Genomic DNA, 18,629 nt, shown 5'->3' with positions numbered 1-18,629 from the left:
TCTGAAAGCTAATCCATTTCCCCTTTGTCCAGGCTATTAGTAGGGCTAAAGCACACCGCACTCGGGAAGAGAGGCCGTCCATGTCCACATTCCTGGATGACGAGATGGAACTGTTCGGAGACCCCACTGGCCAAGACTCTGATGACAGCATCTCCCCACCTCCTCCCCCATCCCGTGGCAGGGGGAGAGGTCGTGCACGAGGTGCTAAGGATCAGAGTTCAGCCACCAGAGGAACCTCAAGAAGAGGGAGAGGTCAGTGACACACACACAGATTCTTGAATATGCTGAATGTTTATGAGTAGATCTTCAAAAGATGCTACGTCGGTTGTATTCTAGACTTTTTAATCATGGATCCACTGCTCAATTTGTTGTCTTTGCAGTCCAGTTTCTGTAAGAATGATTTTGTAATGCTCTCAACTGTAGTTCCCATGTTAAGTCAATCTTACAAAACATCTTCCGTAGAAAAATAACCTCTAAAATTCTCTTTTGGTCCTATATCCCTGAATCTAAAGCAAACTCCTAAACTGTATTTCATAATTATTATTGTTCTTCTCCTTTCTTGCATTCATATAGTGATTTTTATCCCAAAGCACTAATATACCCAGCAGTCTTTGAAAACAATATCCCTTTTTCTTAATATAATATTTCCCAAACAAAATCAAGCTTTACTTTTTAAAATGTCAGATGTAGCTTTTTGAGAGCACCGAAAAGAAATCTAGCTCTGTCTGTTTCACCTAAAGGCAAGAAACAAAAGCTTTAAGTGCCACTGTCATTAAGAAGTCTCCTCCTTAAAATGAAGCGTACAGCATCCTATTACTTACCGTAACTTCTGCAATATGAAGGGTTATGATGTTTAGTAGCATAAAATGTTAGCACTTAATATCTACTGTACATACATAAAATTTCTTTGTAGGATAATTCGATAAGCTCTTCCTTCATTCTTGGAATTTGTACTTTGACTGGTAATATTTAATAATTCAACTGTTTTTTCCAGACCTCTTTTGCCCTTCGTTCCAAAAGTGACACTAATTGTCTTTGCTCATGTTATTCAATCACAGTCAGGGAAGTGCACATTAAAAATTAAATTTCGACAGCCAGTTGAAGCCAAGCAAATATAGCAAATCTTTCATAGCAGAGGGTTCAGTTCAACATTCCATTTTATGTTGCAGGTTGCCTTAGGCTTTTACTATTCCTGACTCTAAGATACAAGACATTAACATAAAAACAAGCTTAAAGTTAGTCTGTGTCCAAATCAATAGTTTGAAATTATTTTTAGTTACTTTTCTGGATGCAGAAGAAAGTTCATGTCAATTGCAGTGACAGACACAGTGAAATGCAGGAGCCTTGAGCTGATGTACTTCAGACTGAGACTACAGTGCTGTTGTACTTTAGGTGACATCTGTCTTGAAGACAATGCTTTTTCATGCTGTTCTTCTGATAATTTCCCTAAGTTCTAGTTGGAAATTATAATAAGACTGTCATTGGTACATTATATTTTGTTTGGTCTCTGCATTATTTTATTTTAGATAGGCATTTATTCTTATGTTTCATCCCTCTTTGTTTTGAGGAGTCAAAGGTCTCAGGTAGCATTGGGAATACTGAACTGTAATAAAACAGGTACTGAATGTTTCCAAGAAGACCATACTGGCTGATGAATCAAATTTCAGTCTGCTAGTACACTTTTGCTGAACTGTATTACATTGCATACCAATGAAAACATGCAGTGAAAGCCGACAGCTGTCTGACATTTCCTATTTTATCACTGAAAATGTCACAGGTGTTTTAAGGCATTTTAGTGCTACAGAAACATTTAAGAGAGCAGTACATAAATAAAATTGATTGTTACGTAGTAGAGCATACGAGGTTTAAAAAAGCAAAATAATTTATTATGTAACACAGTTTGTACTTTAATTCTGCTGTATGTTAAAACAGTGCAGTCTACGAAGCTTTGGTTACATCTTAGTAGCAAGAGAAGTGAAATATACACTGGAAAAGTTGTGATCATAACTGAACAGTACCAATAAGGTCATGATTATGAACACTGTCTCAATTCATTCCATTAAGGAGCTGGGGTTCAGTCTGAACCAAAAACTTCTGGCCGAGGACGTTCATTCAAGAACCCCGTCATCAGCCCCACTAAGAACATGTCAATCATGGATGGTGAGTTCCGTCCAGTCTCCTGGATTTTGAGTTTTCAACTTCTGTTTCAGAAAGTTTCCATTTTATATGAGAAAAATAGATAATCATGGAGCCATGGGCTCCTTTTGTTGGTGTTAATATGTCTATGTACATTTGAGTGATTTAAGGTGACATACACAAATGGTTCTCATGTAAAAGGTAGCTCATCTAGACACATCATGGGATAAATTGCACTTCATTGCATAAAAATCTTCTTGTGTGTGAATCCCGTAGTTGTTTTTCGTTTTTATTTAATCAATGAGTGGGTATGATATTATGTGAGTCCCACAGGCTTGTTGAGTTGGGTTGCCAGTGAAATCTACTCATCTAAAGAAAGTTTTTGGTTTCTTGTTTCTTTTACCTGCAGCTTTCCTTTCCCGTTCCCAAAGACCTTCTAGAAGTTCAGCTCCCAAAAAACTATCGGAAGAGGTGTGTTTTAAATGATCATTCATAATGTCAGTGTATGCTGTCTGTTTTACATGGCACATTTAAGGATTGAGTTTTAATTTTATGTACTGTTTGCCTGATTTACAGTATGCTCAACACAGAAACAGATTTGTCTTTGCAGTGTTCACACAAAATGTAGAATATAGAAAGCCGTTGGCTCTACCTGAATGTTTTTAAACACAAATATTTAAAATTGTTTTTGTAAACCCTTTGCGAAAATCTAAAAGAGACATCCCAGTTAAAAAACAAAAAACGAGCTATAACAACTGCTAAAGTAACATATGAAGATCTTTATTTTTCAAAGCACAGCTTTGCTAGTGGAATTCTTCTGCTTATTCTGATAGATTTCCTTTATTTATGTAGGGCTCTGATTCTTAAATGAGGAAAGTTCTTTCATAATGAATGAGCTGCCATTGGTAATGTTCTTGTTAATACAATACACTGTAGATTATTTATATATGAATAATTTCTGTAGAAATCGATATTTTCTGCAGAAATGCTCAAGATATTATTATAGGCAAGGTTGTTAATGTGTAAGAATCTTCACTTATTTCCTTTTCCCAATGAGTTATAGGATCTTTTCATTCTAGCCTCAGTTGTTCAGTAATGCTAATGAAATTCGCGTCTCATTGTCGACTCTTGTCACTTTCATTTATCTGCGCTGTAAAGAGCTTATTCTGATGTGTCGAAATTCTTTATGGTGCATGGGTTACTGATGTAATAATCGTTGACAATTCATAACTTTACTTTCCCTTGATTTGTCTAGCAAGGGCTGCTGGAAATTGATTCTGTTAAATGCATTCCAAGTCTCACAGTAGAGAGTAACCTTAGCGGCGGCAATGAAATTAAATATCATGCTGAATATATTAATGACTGTGTGCATGCTGTTCTGGAAAAGCTGCACGAGCTTAGAATACCGCATCCACTGAAAAACTGGATTTTAAAAACAAATTATTTTCCACGAGTTGCACCTTCACCTCTACCGATGAGCTAAAGCCCACATCTGTGACATGAAGTGCTGTGTTCCCAGTGAGCCACATTGTAGGTGGGATAATTTCCTGAGGACACATTGGTCTTTGCAGCAGGCTCACTCAAAGCTAAGTGCCCAGAATTGAAGTACTAATCAATTAACCCACCATGCCAGAATGAATTGAATGAGATTTTCATTTGTTGCCATCTTCATATGGCAAAACCTGTGCAATGGGGGCTGTCTTAGTACTCAGAGTTTGCTCTGATTTCCAGAAGTTATCAGTGCACTGAGTGCAGCACCATCTTCTTTGTCTGAACCTTTTTTTATCAGACGGATCACTGAAAAAGTCCCACTCTCTGATGAAATCTAGTCATCACTAAACATGGAGAGGATGTACTTTTGCACAATGGGAACAGTCAGTCAGTGAAGAGTGGAAAGTGATGTAGGGACAGATCCCCAACAGGCAGTTTGTGTTCCATGGATGTAAAGCAGATTTATCAATGGATTATGATTTCCCCATTCAACAAAGGAACACAAAAGAAGCTTATGAGATCCCCTAACGTCTCTCACATTGAGGATTAAGTATTTTATTTTTTGCCTTCCTGCATTGATAAAAAACACCCTGCAGAAGAAAATTAGTTAAAGGATTATGCTGTGCTCATATTCTCTGCTTATGCTGCACTGCTCTACTTTAAAAGGTATTTCATATATTCCCAAACTCATTTGAACTTTATTTTGAAAAGTATTTCTTAAGCTGCAGTAGCAATCTTTATACAACAAGACACACAAACTAGCTCTTTCTCATGCCCTCCTGTAGTTTCAAAACACCAGACAGGAGATCGAGTTCTGACTGGACCAGTAGCTCATCTTTCATCACTGTTAGCCACAAAGCTCCCAGCAAGTCACAGGGACCCCTGGTTGACTAATCAAGCATGCACAGTACTTTGCCTATTCTTATAGTTAAAGATTTCTCCCCAGATTCTGCTTTCCCTAACTAATATTCAGTGAATTTGCCCTGCCCAAATGTATTTGCTAAGGAGTGCAATAAAAATGTGACTTCAGGCATACTGTAGGGGCAGTAATTAATAATTACTCCTGCATTACATACAATATTTGCTTTTTGAGTCACATTAAAGATTCTAAATAACAGAAGTCAAGGGTCATTTACTTTTCATCTGCTTCAGAATTGATCTGTTCCTATGACATTTACATTTTAAAGAAAGCTTTGGAGACTTTAGAAATGCACCTTTCAAGATGACATGATGTAACAGAACCTCAGTGCAGGAAATGAAACAGATTTTGTTCTGCTGTAACGGAGGTGCTCTCAGGAGATTTCAACACGGGAGTATCCTCAGAAGTAACCTGGACTCGAGGATTGTCTGATAACTAATACAAGAAAGTTAAGGATTTGAGTTCCTCTGTAATGTCTGATGTGCTGCATAGATTTCATTGTGCTCAATACAGTTATGCAACACGTCAGCCTCTATCATTCTGAGGTATTAGAAGTGTGAGTATTAAATCTAAATTGATGTGAAAGTGACAGAAGAGAGGCTTAAGAATGCTGCTATGATTCCACTAATGCTGATAGTGAGGCTGTCCGCTTAGGAGGCTTGAAGTGGAACCTGGTGTCACAGTGTTGAACATTTGCTACAGTATTTAAGAGTCATGCTTCATTTCAGTTGTGATTATAGGATTCGTATTTATGTAGCTTTTTGTATCTAAAGCAATTATAAATTTCATAATATGATTTTGTCTGAAAAATAGTGTCTTTACTGTAAAATACTTAGAAATTTAAATTAGATTTTGTGGTTTTCCATTTCTTGTGGAAGAGAGCTAGCATTAGACCTATCTAAATAAATATTTAGTAGAATACTGCTTTAAAAATGTACTGAATATGCAGTCATATGTCTTACACATGTGTGGAGTGGGAGGCTTTCAAGCTCAGAAGACAAAAAACTATTTTAAATATATATTTTTGAATACAAAATATAGAAAATAATTTAGCCTTGTGCTCTTTTCTTCTCACAACGCACATTCTGACTGAATAGAGGAGCTTTGTATATAATAAAAGGGTTATTATTAGACCCAGGCCTAAGTCCAATACAATACTTCAATGTCATATGCCTCTCAGTATAACAGGTTGAACTCTGGTTAAATTCATTTTTTATTTTATTAAGCAGGGTGGGTAATAAACATTGACCACTGATAAGTGGTTAAACTAGGGAAATTGTTATATCTTCTTTAATGAGAGGAGCGTGTTGGCTCATATTGCCCCAAGTGCCAATGCTTGGCATTAGTGACATTGTGTAGAATTCTGCTAGTAAGTAGGTGTGGGGTTATAAGCATGGTTGCAGAGTAAAGAGCTTTCACCTGGTATTTTGTAGGCTGCTGTTCATTCTGCCTTTCATTTTGATTGATTTCTGCTTCAAAACCGGAGCATTGGGCTTTTGAGAGGACAAATAAGTGTTTGAAATTGATAACCATTTGGACTGTCTTTCAGTGGGAAAGGTTTTATTATTTAGAGAAGGTGGTTCTAAATAAGATTCTGTGAAAATTCAATTACAGGACCCTTTAGTACCTCTTATACATTATTATGGTACTGTGAAGATCCTGGTAAAGTCAAATCACAAATCGTCCCACTATCTCCAGAGTGACACTGTCTTTAGAATGGCTGTTCTGAGTGGTGCGACCTCAAAGAAAGAGTTATTTGTCATTCATATATCATCATGTATTTCAGAAAGGGTGAAAAATCACAATAACAAGCTAGGTATTTTAAGGGACATAAACTCAAGTTGAAGAACACTATCAACGTGTGAGACAGTAAGGGGACATTTGTTACCTGTCTGCATTGTTTCCTATGCATAAGTGACATAAGTTTTTATTTTCCAGATTGTAATTGATGATGACTCAGATGAAGATGTGTCTTTTTCCAAGCCAGCTCAACCATCCAAGCCCAGTCAGAGGTGGGTAATTAATGTAGTAAATTATTTGAATGAAAGAGTTTGTAGGCATTTCAATTAACACATTTTATTATAAATCAAATTCCTTAATATTAAATGCACATAACATAGCTTGAAATATTTTTTTTATTCATTTAATTCATTCATTATTGGCCATTATTGGCCTTTGTAGTATACAGACACTTTAATGGATCAGTGTAATTAGAAAGGAGACACAGAGTCTCACAGAGTCTTCTGTCCTGCACAGGGAGTATGTTTCTGATGTATCTTCAAAGTGTTACCCAGTGCTTTGTGAGTACTTAAGCTTCAAACAACATTTATCATCTCTTTCCAGTAAAGCTATTGTCTTATCTGTCTGTGTTTAATAGTTCCAAAAGCACTGCCAAATTATTGTTCCAATTAATGGCAATCCTGAGTCTATTTATATTTTTAGGTCAGAAATGAAATTAGATTGCCTTACATTCTAATGAACCTGCAGTCAGAAACAGAACAGTATTGGATAGGCTAGTAATGAGGACAAAATGAATTTAGATACAGTTGTTATGTAACAAACATTTTGATTGGCACATGCTGACATATTTTCAATATAGCTGTGTTCTCCTGGTCTAATGATTGCTATTTTGAAGCTTTGGGCTGGCAGAAACATACTGTAAATGGGCTGTCTCACCTTTCATCTTTTGATGGACTGTTTCTCCCTGTATAATTTGAATCAAGTCTGCCCATCTGCTACAGCTATTGTGTGAACCAAGACAGGAAATAGTCTTTACTCAATGACACCCTCATTCCACAGTAGCAGATATCAAAAAAATTTGTGGAGATGGATCTGCTCGTATCATATTGTTCGGGGTCTTAACCTTTGTGAAATTAGGTGGTTTTCCGTGAGCTTCTGAGACCAGCTTTTTTCATTTTGTAAAGTATTATGCTCTGTGAGATTAAAGTTAAGGGACCTAACACACTTGGAGCACATTCTAAGTATGAGCTTATTAAAATGTAGCTGTGGGCCCGGCCTCAACTCCTGCTCAGTAATTGCTGTGCCTTTTTTTACCTGTACCTGAAAGCTGTGCGTTTAAATTAGTGTGTAGCTACTGTGTTATGTACAGTATATACAATTTTAATTAGAGAAAACATAACTTTCTGTCATTACTGGTGAAATGTGCTGGTATGTTCTCTTCAGAGTTTCCAGCCTATCATCAGCGTCGTCTAGCAGGAGGGGATCTCAGAACCAGTCATTGGGGGGAGTGTGTTTTGAAGATGATGATGATGAGGTATGACGATTCCCATGTACTCTTTCATGGTGTATAATTCCATTTTTAAAGAACTCGGGAAAATTACTTAAATTCTGACCAATTTAAAGCATCTGATGTTTTCTTTAAAAATTATTGCATGATCAGGATAAATGTGTTTATTACTACTTCTCAGTCCACTAATGAAATATTCATTATATGCCTCTCTATAGTAGAGAGTAAATAAAGTAGTTAAAGGCAAAGGAAGGCTGAAGTCTTGGACTAAACATAGACCCTGTCCTATAATATCACTCTCACTAACACTTTATGAGTTAAATATTTTGTACAAATGGAAGAATGCAGTAACCTTCCGAATTGTGTACCCTTTCATCTATTCACTGTCTTCAGGAGGAGTACAACCCCTTCAAGAGCTCTAGCAGCTCCAGCACCAGAGGCCGGAGATAGCTGTCATCAAACCTCCTGCCCTGCAAGGAGAACCACATCATAGCTGACCTGGTGTTCAATTGTTTGTCTTTTATTTCCCTCCCCAAGATTCTACTCTTCATGTGTCTCTGGTCATTCATGTTGTGAGACAGTTGACGTATGAAGTTGAAAAAACTGCATCTAGCTGGACATGGTGAGGGGTATCAGGCATGTTCTCGACTACCATCTGTTCAGTTTCTTTTATTAAGTTCCTTGAGCTCTCCCCAGTAAAACTCAAAATAGGATTTAGACTGTAGCTAATCCCTTTTAGCTAAGATATTTGTTCTTGCTCCTGAAGTAGCAGCCTTTGGTTAACTTGTAGAAGTTCAAAAACATTTCCTACTTCTTTTAGGTTCTTAGAAAATTTAATTTTAATTACATCAGAGTGTTTGGTACTTTGATATTGATCAAATATGGCTGACATTCCTCTGAATTATTTGACTTCCAGTTCACGGTAGTTTCTTGTTGACATCACATCACACAACTACTAACACTGATTAACTTTGTAATTAGTAGAAAGTTGGTGCACATATGACCTAATTACAGATACAGAGTGATACATTGTATGTTAATATAAATTGGCACAATAGGTTTTTGTGTTGTGGGATTTGGTAAAGATACTGTTTGCTTATTACCTTTGCATATGGATATCATCAGTGCATTCATCAGAGCTTCTAAATATCACAGCCTCCTTAGTCTAAAGGTTACTGCCTTTTATTGTTTGAAGTGTATTACTTAAGACTTTGTCATAGTCTTTGAGAGAAATGATGTTGTCCTAATAAACAAGTACAAAGGCAAATATGTTAACAATATTTATATTAAAACAATGCTTAAAAATGTTGTCTCATTTTCTGAAATGAGTTGGTTTCAGTGTAGGAACAGCCATGCAAGGGAAGTCAATGCCAAAGAAGAAGGTAATTAGGCGCTTGGGCTCAACTACTTAAGGCAGGTAGGGAAAGTTATTATTTTGTTCAGCCAATGTTTTTGTCACCTGTAGACTCTTGCATAACAGAGTATTTTACTGGAGCAATTTAAGTGAAGTACCTTGCTCAAGGGTTTAACAGTAGTGCCTCACCTGGAATTTGAACCCAGAACCTTCCAGTTAGTTCCAGCCCCCTACTTACCCCGATGTTGTGAACTTTTGCTTTGCAGTTATTGCTTTAAACTGGAAAATAACGCAAGTCGTTTGTAGAAAATGTCTGCTTGTAACGTGTACGCAGCAATTTCAAGGTTATAGTTTCTTTTAAAAACAAAAAATGCAAATTATATTTTACAAAGCTGCAGTGGGGGCATGGAAGATAAAACTGGCATTAAGCAGGCATTTTTCTGACAATTATGCATCACAGTCACTCATCTTGCTTGACTTTTCCTCAGCATGATCCCCTCGAGTAATTCCATTGGGCTTTGCAAATTACAGCAATGGCATAATTTTTAGCACTGACATCCGTTAACAAAGAATAATATACAATGTAATTCGTGTGACTTTTCTGAAGTACTGAAATATAATTTCCCTAAGGTTTTTATCATTAGAATTATTTTGTTTCCATGTCTCTTTCTCTATTTGGCAGGCTGGCACCTGTAATTAAACCTTTTGTTGGTTTTCAGTGGATAGAGTCTAGTGGTAGATGCTTCTCTCTGCTGTCATCTGAGAGCTTTCATGCTCTTCAAGTGATGACAAAGAATTTTCAAAATAAGACACCACATTCCTTCTGCATGTTGAGTGTTTCTTCTGTCAGCTGTTCTTTTTTTAAAAGCAGAATGTGGTTGTGCTGCCTTCTTTACCAGTTATGAGTGCTGTAATTAAGGCTGTTTGCAAAGGGTGGTATTGTTACTTTCATTGATTGACTCTTCCTTGTCAGAAGAATGATTATATAAAATATGTGCATTTACAGGTTTATTAAAAGATTTTTTGTACTCCAAAAAGGCACTCGGTGTAATTTCTTGCTTAACAGTTCCTGTTCAATATTAAACTACAGCCAGGATTCTGTAAGCTTTTTCACTCCAGCTGTGGAGAGATACAGTACAGACCAGGTGTTTGAGGTTGCTGTTGAATTAGTCAGACAGTAGTAAAAAGCATGTGCGACCAGTTTCTTTCATTAATTGACCCTGTTCAGACAGCGAGCACCACAATTCGAAAAACCATTAGAATTTAATTTCTCACTTCTTGAACGACTGCAATTAGTTACTTTTTAACAGGTTTGTTTCACTGACCCTTTCAATTAAGCCCCCTTAATGCAAACGTGCAATTAGGTCTGTTCATTCATTCTGTATTTTACTTGTTCAAAACTGTATCTTTTATATGAATAGTGACAATACATGTTTTCAGAAAGAAAAAGATTTTCTTTTTCTTTTAATCTATTTTTTCTTTGTTTAGCCTCAAACTGAAATTTCAGGAATGAAAGTGTTGGGTATCACCTTTATTATTAGTGTCACCATAGTTCTGATTTAGGGATGACTTCAAACACGTCTGTTCCAGGCTGAAGTCAGACTGAAACGATTGTGGTGGACTTCTAGCAGGTGTGGTATTTGTAATTTTAGAGAAAATGGGTGTATTTTTTTAAAAAGAAGACAAATGTGTTAATCTGCATCACAAAATGTCTTTCAACACTGAAATAAAGTGTTGAAAATTCTGAAAAAAGGTTAAGATTTTTCGGAATATATCATCCAAAAAAAGCAACAGACAATATTCAAACTGTATATTGATGAAAGAATTTATCTTCATGAACTTCACACTTTTGTTCCTGGCACTATAAAATGTAATGTTTCTTACATTACATTGTAGTAATGTGTTCAAACTTAATATGTATAAAGAACAAAGAGCTATTGTTGAAATATTTTTTAAAGTTATTAAACATATGGTAATCACAGAGGCTGCAAGGTAAATAACTGGACAAAATATTTTCTTAAACACCCATTTAAAAATAACTTGTTGCTTATGTTGGTGCATTTTTTACATGAAAGTATTATGAATAACAAAAGATATCTGAAACCAAAAGTGAAAACAGCTAATGTAACATTACGGATACTGGTTCAAATATCATCATCATTGCCACGAAGTATGTCCTACGGGCTTCAAATCAAAGGTTTTTTTTCACCCATTTTGAAAAACTTTTAGGAGCTAATCTGGGATGAAACTAAGTAAATATTGTTTATTATCAAACAGTTATGAATGGTATCTCTTCCTTAAAAAAAAACAGAATTTTTAATGTTTTTGGTTGAGGAAATTTAACTTCATGGGCTACATAAACATCACTTCAAAAGCCAGATGAGAGGAATATCATACGCTTAGGATTTGTTTCATTGTCAGATGTGGAAGCCATTCCCTATTGCATGTTTTTTTTTCCTTTTTTAATTGCTTACATAACATGTAGGTCTTAACTATTTTGTTAAAGTACTTTATAAAAGAGTACATAAAAGTCACATTTGTGCGCTAAAATATCAGTCCATTTTCTAGCTGCTGCTTTAGTTCAAGGTCATGGGGGGTCTGGAGCCTATCCTGGCAATAAATGGGAGCAAGGTGGGATACACACTAGACGAGATTCCAGCCCATCGTAAGGCCCCAGAACCACAGACATGCACAGTCACACCAGGGCCTATTTTCCCCAGTATCCAATTAACCTACCAACATAGCAGTATGTTTTTGGACAGTGGAAGGAAACTGGAGTACCTAGAGGAAACCCATTGTAAACACTGAGAAAACATACAAACTCCATGTGGATAGCATCCCAGGTCTGGAATTAAACCTAGGGCTTCAGCTCTAACGCTAACCACTGTGCCACCATACCACCCTAAGATTAAAACAGCTTTTTAAATTGTTAGTAATGTGTATAAAGCACAAAAATCAATTAGTTTTCTCCCTTATAACGAAATATACATTATATACAGTAGACCTCTGAATAGGACACCTTTTAGTAAAATTTTTATTTTTGTTAATACCATTTGACTTGCAGTTGTGGTCATCTTTGAATATCTTCAATACTGTCAATTTGGATTTAGTGTTTCATTCATTTAATAAACTTGAATGCTTTATTGTAGATTTATAGGTTTAGGAGGCCAAAGTTGTCTAGCATGTATAGTTACTCTTTTTAAGTCTCTTCAGTCACTACTGCATTAGAAAGAAAAACAAACAGTAAACCTTTACAATTACTTTAACCAAAACAACAAATCAATTACTGTACATCTCACCTACAGTAGGTGGTAGTGTACTATATAAATGTACTTTAATCAATTCATTCAGGGCAGCTCTTTGAGTTTGTCAAAGAGATGAGGAGCACATAGCAGTCTATCGTGACAACATCGACTAACATCAAAAATGGCCAAATATGTTTTCTGAACTTATTTCCTGCAAGACCTAGAAACATACAGTCAAGGCCTGGGAGCTGAGACACCACCATCGCAGATATGAAGTTCTGACACCAATCACCATAACTTCAATCTGTGATGATGCTGTCAGAAGCTCAAGAAAGAAATAACCAGTGATTGTTCGAGACTGTTCTCTGAAGCACTGTAAGGGTGAGTTGCAGATGGGAGTCCCAAGTCAACAAATTGTTCTCTAGAAAATGCATACAACCAATAAAAAATGTAAACAGAATGTTAAGGTATATAGTTAAAGGACAGAACTTAAATCAATTGGTGTTATGTTAAAATTGTAAATTGTAATTGAAAGTCAATTTTAAGATAATCTGTACAGTTTTAGTTACCCTGTTACAAAACTATATTTTTACACTGGAATCAGTTCAAAAGACTTTCCTATATTTACAGACTAAAAGAACTATACCATTTTAGTTCTGAGAAGAGAAGACTATTAGGAGACTTGATACAATTCTCAAATACCCTTAGATTTCTTCATAATGAGAACAGGAGGAACTTCTTTTCACAAAGGGCTCTGGTTGTCTGGAACACGCTACCCAGCTATGTTATTAAAGCTGATACTGTTCTTATGTTATATTAATTTACAGAAATTGTTCCTGTAGATAGAAGTACAACCAGACTTAATTGGATTGATACTGTACATGGACTGTCTTGGCCTGGACAGCTGTACAAATCTATTTAATTGGCCTCTTCTTTCTCATTTCTTTTTTCTTGCAATCTACCTATTTTATTACTGCTTTGTGGGTGCTTGTTATAGTTTGCTGGGTTCTTGCCATGTTCTAAGGATTCAATAACTTGTTCACAAAAATCGTTTTGTCTGCCTGGAATGAAGTCCTATTACTCTTGAGCTGCAGAACTAATGAAAATAATTCATTTGATACATATTAGATGTCTAATCTTAAATCAGCTAGAGCCCTTCTCGAGTTTATCAGCAAATGTTATGAGGCAAGTAATGGGCTGCCCATGCACAAATGTTCAAACCATTCACTCCAACACTTTTATAAAAGACGTTTAATATTTGTTACAAGTCCAGAGACATAGAGACATATTTAGAAATCGGAAAAACCATCACTCAAATTATTTTATCAATTCGCGTAGCACTGTTGATTCTTGTCTGTAAAAATAATAGCCTATTAAAGAGAGACGTGTGTATTATACAGTATATTGAAAGCCTATTTGTTTCCGAACTCTGTTCTTTATTTGCTCTGTCAGTCTGATTGTCTGCTTTATGATAATGAGAGTATGTTTTTTTTTTAAAAGAAATAGAAACGTCAGCGTTATCAGATTAACTGCAGACCAATGGTGTTTTCAGTTAGCGCATCCTAGTACAGAGGATGAAAGACGCACATTTTCAAAAGGGGAGAGACACAGTTGTAGAGCAACAACCGCGAAATGGACCCAGACGTGCTCAGTCAGTAAAACTGGTGGACTTCAACTCATGTTTAAGTGCTGTACGGAGACATGGACTCTGTACAGTAACCGCAGAGGGATTCGCTTTACAAGATTTTTCTCATTTTAACTCTGAGATGCTGCCCTAGATTTAAATGCAGAAATGGTGACCACATTCATGTGGTTGTCTTTGACCTACCTGGCAAAAACCTTTCCTAAATCCGAGGCACGATTTTACAACGATACATTTTTTGAGAGAACTTATGAAGCTGCGGCAAACAGGTCGAGATACTTTACTTTGGACAACAATACACTGGCAGACTGGCAGTATGTTATAGGAAAGAAGAAATACGGAGCAGAATCGCAAAATCCGACCATCAAAGCTCTTCTGATTGTTGCCTACTCCTTCATTATTGTAATTTCCCTTTTCGGAAACATCCTAGTTTGTCATGTCGTGATAAAAAACAAGAGGATGCATTCTGCTACAAGTTTATTCATTCTGAACCTTGCAATATCAGACATATTAATAACTCTGCTGAACACACCATTCACTCTGGTATGAATCTGTGCTGGACTCGATTTGCAATTAATATTCTGCGTTGTGTTTATGATGTGACCATAAAGGACGACATGATTTATTTTATGTTTATAGTGGTTTTCTCAAATCGAAATGGTAAACGTAGTCGTCTTCCAGTATTTTAGGTATTACAGTTTCTTCGCAACTGGTTTGATTTCAATCGCTAATTACAGATATGTCGGAAACTTTGCATAAAAGAAAAACGTATTCAGGGAATTTCTCGTTCCACAATCTGTATTAGATATAAGATCTATGCATGTGTAATCCGTAGCGTGTTTTGTTTAGTTTTTTAAGCATTTGATACAGATCATTTGTACTTTGAAATGGCTGCTAATACCTCTGGTAAAAGAAGATCATATTCGTCGTTCCCCTATAATGTGCATTTTGTGTCAGTGACTAACATTTGGACTCTTTCTGCAGGTTCGCTTTGTTAACAGCACCTGGGTGTTCGGGAAAATCATGTGTCATGTAAGTAGGTTCGTTCAGTATTGCTCATTGCACGTGTCCACTCTCACGTTGACAGCGATCGCCATGGACAGACACCAGGTAACTATTATTCCGTCCTCTCGAAGATGTTGTGTTCTTAGTCCATGATTTTATCTATGTAAATGAGCACCTATGCACTGAGACCAACAACATGATGAAGCCCTGAACGATGTCCGACAAATGCTGCTGAAATCTCTGCGGTGCTAATTGGAATGTCATTTTGCTGCTCGTTCGGGCAATATTGAAGCGCTTTTCGACTCTTGGGGCGATTAAAACTTTAGTTTGGCAGCTAGTTTTTCTGAGATCTGAGCTGGAATATGTTAAACGTTCAGCTTTCAGAAGCTTAAGGAAACCGCGCTATATTTTCATTTGACCAATTACGAGTGCAGAATGTGATGCCCATCTTAAAGCCAGGTGGCGAGCAAATTAATTCACCTCACAATACTGTCCGAGGGAAAACCGTTTGCGAACAAACAGAAATCGAAAGTGCAAACTGAGTACGTGTTTAAGTGCTCACACACGGCGGTTGCACATCCTTTGTCACAGGTGATACTGCACCCCCTGAAGCCCCGAATGTCCACGGTGCGCGGGGTGGTCTACATCGCGATCATCTGGATCATGGCGAGTTGCTTCTCTCTCCCCCACGCCATCTACCAAAACCTCTTCACGTTCGCTTACAGGTACGTGTTGTTGCCGGGTTGTACTAAAACGGCAACCAGCGCTAAAATCTCAGTGCGGCACTCCTGAAAGTATTTGAAATCAACTGCGTAAATTACTACACGATCGGCGATACCCTGTATTGTTCCGAACTCTCTCATACAGTACATGCGTTTTTAAAAAGAGAGCTCTGAAATGGTTATTGGAATGAAAAGACTACTTGAAACACAAATGAAGTTTTGCACGTTTCGTTAAATTTACGTATTTTCTAGCTTAATCTAGACTGCGTCCTCTTGATTTTCTATATCCTTAACTATAGTTGTTGGATGATAAACTATGTAACAGGTATTATTTGCTCTAAAATATTACTATGATCATTATTTAGATAATATTATGTATAACTCGCAATTCAAGGCAGCGTAAAATCAAGGAAATTCAAAGCTTAACTAGAATGTATACAGGTTAAACAATTTCTATTAAAGTGAGTAATGATGTTTTTGCCTTTCTAAATTTTTGGCAATAATAATAATGATGATGATGATGTAAAGTCATTGCCATGAATAGCTGCGACTCCTTCATTCAGGATTCTTTTGGCTTAATAGCAAGGATATGATCCGCAGTCTGTGCGTTCCCAATTTCCCTGAGCCCTCTGATCTCTACTGGAAGTACACGGACTTGGCCACTTTCGTCCTGCTGTACGTGCTACCTCTGCTGATCATTTCCGTTGCCTATACGACTGTGGCCAAAAGGCTTTGGAGACGCAATGCTATTGGGGATGTGACAACGGAACAGTATTTCGCTCACAAGAAGAAGAAGAAAAAGACCATCAAAATGCTCATGATGGTCGTGGTGGTGTTCGCAGTGTGCTGGTTCCCCCTGAACTGTTACGTCGTCCTGCTGTCCAGCCAGACCATCCGTAGCAGCAACGCGCTCTACTTCACGTTTCACTGGTTCGCGATGAGCAGTACGTGCTACAACCCGTTCATTTACTGCTGGCTGAACGAGAACTTCCGATCGGAGCTCAAGTACCTGTTGAGCATTTGCAAAAAACGAGAAGGGGCGCAAAAGAGGAGCCTTCCATCTACCGCCCCCTGCCAGCGAGTCGCCTGGCCGGAGAACAACGCCAACTACAGCAGGGCCAAAGAGTCCCAGAGTCTCAGGTCCGCCTCCAACATGCAGTCGGCGAAGACTGACATTTCCTCCGTGGAGCCAATTGTAGCAGTTAGCTAATCCCACCAGGTGGCCATTTGATAAATTACTTATTAATGCTCCATTGTGTCGTTTTTCTGCTCAGTAAAAGTCCTGAAATATCTACAGTGAATTCAGAATGGTTAGAAGGATCACCGGAGGAGGTTTAGTTTCTATATATCCAAAGAATGTGGTGAAATGTTTTGGGGTTGTTGTTTTTTTTTTTGCATCAATGCTGCAAACGGGTTTCCATGTTGAAGGCGAGAGGAAAGTCTTTATCCTCAGGTTTAGATCTTGCCTAACTGCCACTGGAAAGTACAGCACAATTTTAAAGGACATACAGAACGTAAAACTGAATGTATTCATGGGAATTCACGTGAAAAGTGTTTACGAGGCATATTTCATTTCTAGGCAAAACAGTACTGTATTAAGTTATTCATCCAGTCAGCTTTATGTGTATATTAAAGCCAGAAAAGGAATAGCGTTTTTTTTATTAATTTGACTGGTATTTGTATCCAAAGGAGGATTTGGATCTTTTTATACACCTGGACATTTCACTTCAACAATCTGACTGAAACACTGTGGTATCCTGTTAGGATTACAACCCCAAAACCTCCAAATTAAAAGCCCTCACCACTCTTGTATACTGCTACCTAACAGGCTATGTTACTAACCATTATGGGTGGATGTTCTGACATGTAAACTACTTTTTGCCAAACAAAGGAAGCTCTTTGATGTGACAGTATGTGATATTTGACATACGACAGTACTGCATTTAATTTTCTGTGCACACTGATTATTATCAGACAGTATTTTCCTTGTGATAAAAGATGTTTTCAGTGTGTTTATTTTTTTTTAAAGAAGGTACAAAAACACAATGCAGAGTGGATTCAGACTTATTTTTGTTTGCAGGTTATGTTTTGTATGTGGAGGTCAACAGCAGTCTGCCTGTTCTTTTCAAAATGCCGTCATATGAATTTGTTTTCAGTGTCTCGAATTAGCCATATTTCTTGTGTTTTGAAAACCACGGTATGCTATAAAGATAAAGCTCTCTTGGGGTGACTTCTTTAGCACAATTTCTAGTATTTAGTTTGTGACATACTGTATGTTTTTCAGCAGGTCCTGCGGTATTTGAACATTATTACCCATTTTGTGATATCTCTGGGTGTGCAGTAATCTGTAACACAAAGTGTTATTCTTGTAATACATCACCCCAGATTTTGTGATGGCTTTTTGTTCTGCACTCTTGGTTGTTCATGGAAAAAGCTGTAATAAAGCTGTTCAAGTGAGAATTTCTGCCTTGTTGTTCATTTTCTGAAATCTTTGAATTGTGCATTTCTTATGCAGTTTCTATACAGTATATGTTCTCTGAATACACAACATTTTTCTTGTGTATACTCTTTTACCAACAGATGTGTGCTTACTATTTCTAGCTTCTCTAATGTAAAACTGCTTGAATAAATCATACTCTTTCAAGAGAATGCTTATGCTTATCATATCAACAAGAAATAGATAACCTGTAAGATGGTCAGATATACTCTGCTTCCCATTTAAAGCTGTTAGCTGGCTGAGTGTCAGTAGGGTCTATGTTTGTCTTAAAGAAAATGAAAGAAAGTGAACATGGAGAAGGATTTTTTTTTTCTGCCTGACAGCCAAGCTGCTTTTGAATTATTTATACTACAGTTGTATCCTTCATTACA

At 37.0% G+C, this 18,629-nt stretch overlaps 2 protein-coding genes across 3 annotated transcripts in view; both read left to right on the top strand.

Moving 5' to 3' along the window:
* The window catches only part of mre11a (MRE11 homolog A, double strand break repair nuclease), a 30,046-nt gene extending 19,862 nt beyond the window's left edge, over positions 1 to 10,184 (top strand). Inside the window, exons 15-20 of the mRNA XM_088922272.1 lie at positions 33 to 252; positions 2,065 to 2,160; positions 2,546 to 2,607; positions 6,485 to 6,558; positions 7,730 to 7,820; positions 8,187 to 10,184. Coding sequence (XP_088778398.1) covers positions 33 to 252; positions 2,065 to 2,160; positions 2,546 to 2,607; positions 6,485 to 6,558; positions 7,730 to 7,820; positions 8,187 to 8,243 — 600 coding nt within the window. The 3' untranslated portion in view covers positions 8,244 to 10,184. The remainder of the gene's footprint in view (positions 1 to 32; positions 253 to 2,064; positions 2,161 to 2,545; positions 2,608 to 6,484; positions 6,559 to 7,729; positions 7,821 to 8,186) is intronic.
* A 2,604-nt stretch (positions 10,185 to 12,788) lies between these two features.
* On the top strand, positions 12,789 to 18,221 carry LOC148830489 (G protein-coupled receptor 83-like). Of its 2 annotated transcripts, none has more exons than XM_088920820.1 (2): positions 12,789 to 15,764; positions 16,344 to 18,221. In XM_088920820.1, exons 1-2 carry the CDS (start codon positions 15,658 to 15,660, stop codon positions 16,969 to 16,971), a joined length of 735 nt encoding a protein of 244 aa, XP_088776946.1. In that variant the 5' UTR covers positions 12,789 to 15,657; the 3' UTR covers positions 16,972 to 18,221. The 2 variants fall into 2 exon arrangements, with proteins under 2 accessions (XP_088776946.1, XP_088776947.1); XM_088920821.1 differs by having other exon boundaries at positions 15,631 to 15,764; positions 16,325 to 18,221.
* Positions 18,222 to 18,629: the final 408 nt, after the last annotated feature.

Source organism: Atractosteus spatula, chromosome 7 (genome assembly GCF_055471065.1).
Source record: "Atractosteus spatula isolate fAtrSpa1 chromosome 7, fAtrSpa1.hap1, whole genome shotgun sequence".
NCBI lineage: Eukaryota > Metazoa > Chordata > Actinopteri > Semionotiformes > Lepisosteidae > Atractosteus > Atractosteus spatula.
This window is presented reverse-complemented; position numbering and strand designations above follow the sequence as displayed.

Excerpts from the sequence above, each read along its gene's own strand:
- LOC148830489 (XM_088920820.1), top strand. The coding sequence starts at position 15,658 with ATGTCCACGGTGCGCGGGGTGGTCTACATCGCGATCATCTGGATCATG. Across the intron at positions 15,765-16,343 it reads CTCTTCACGTTCGCTTACAG|CAAGGATATGATCCGCAGTC; the intron begins GTACGTGTTGTT and ends TTGGCTTAATAG.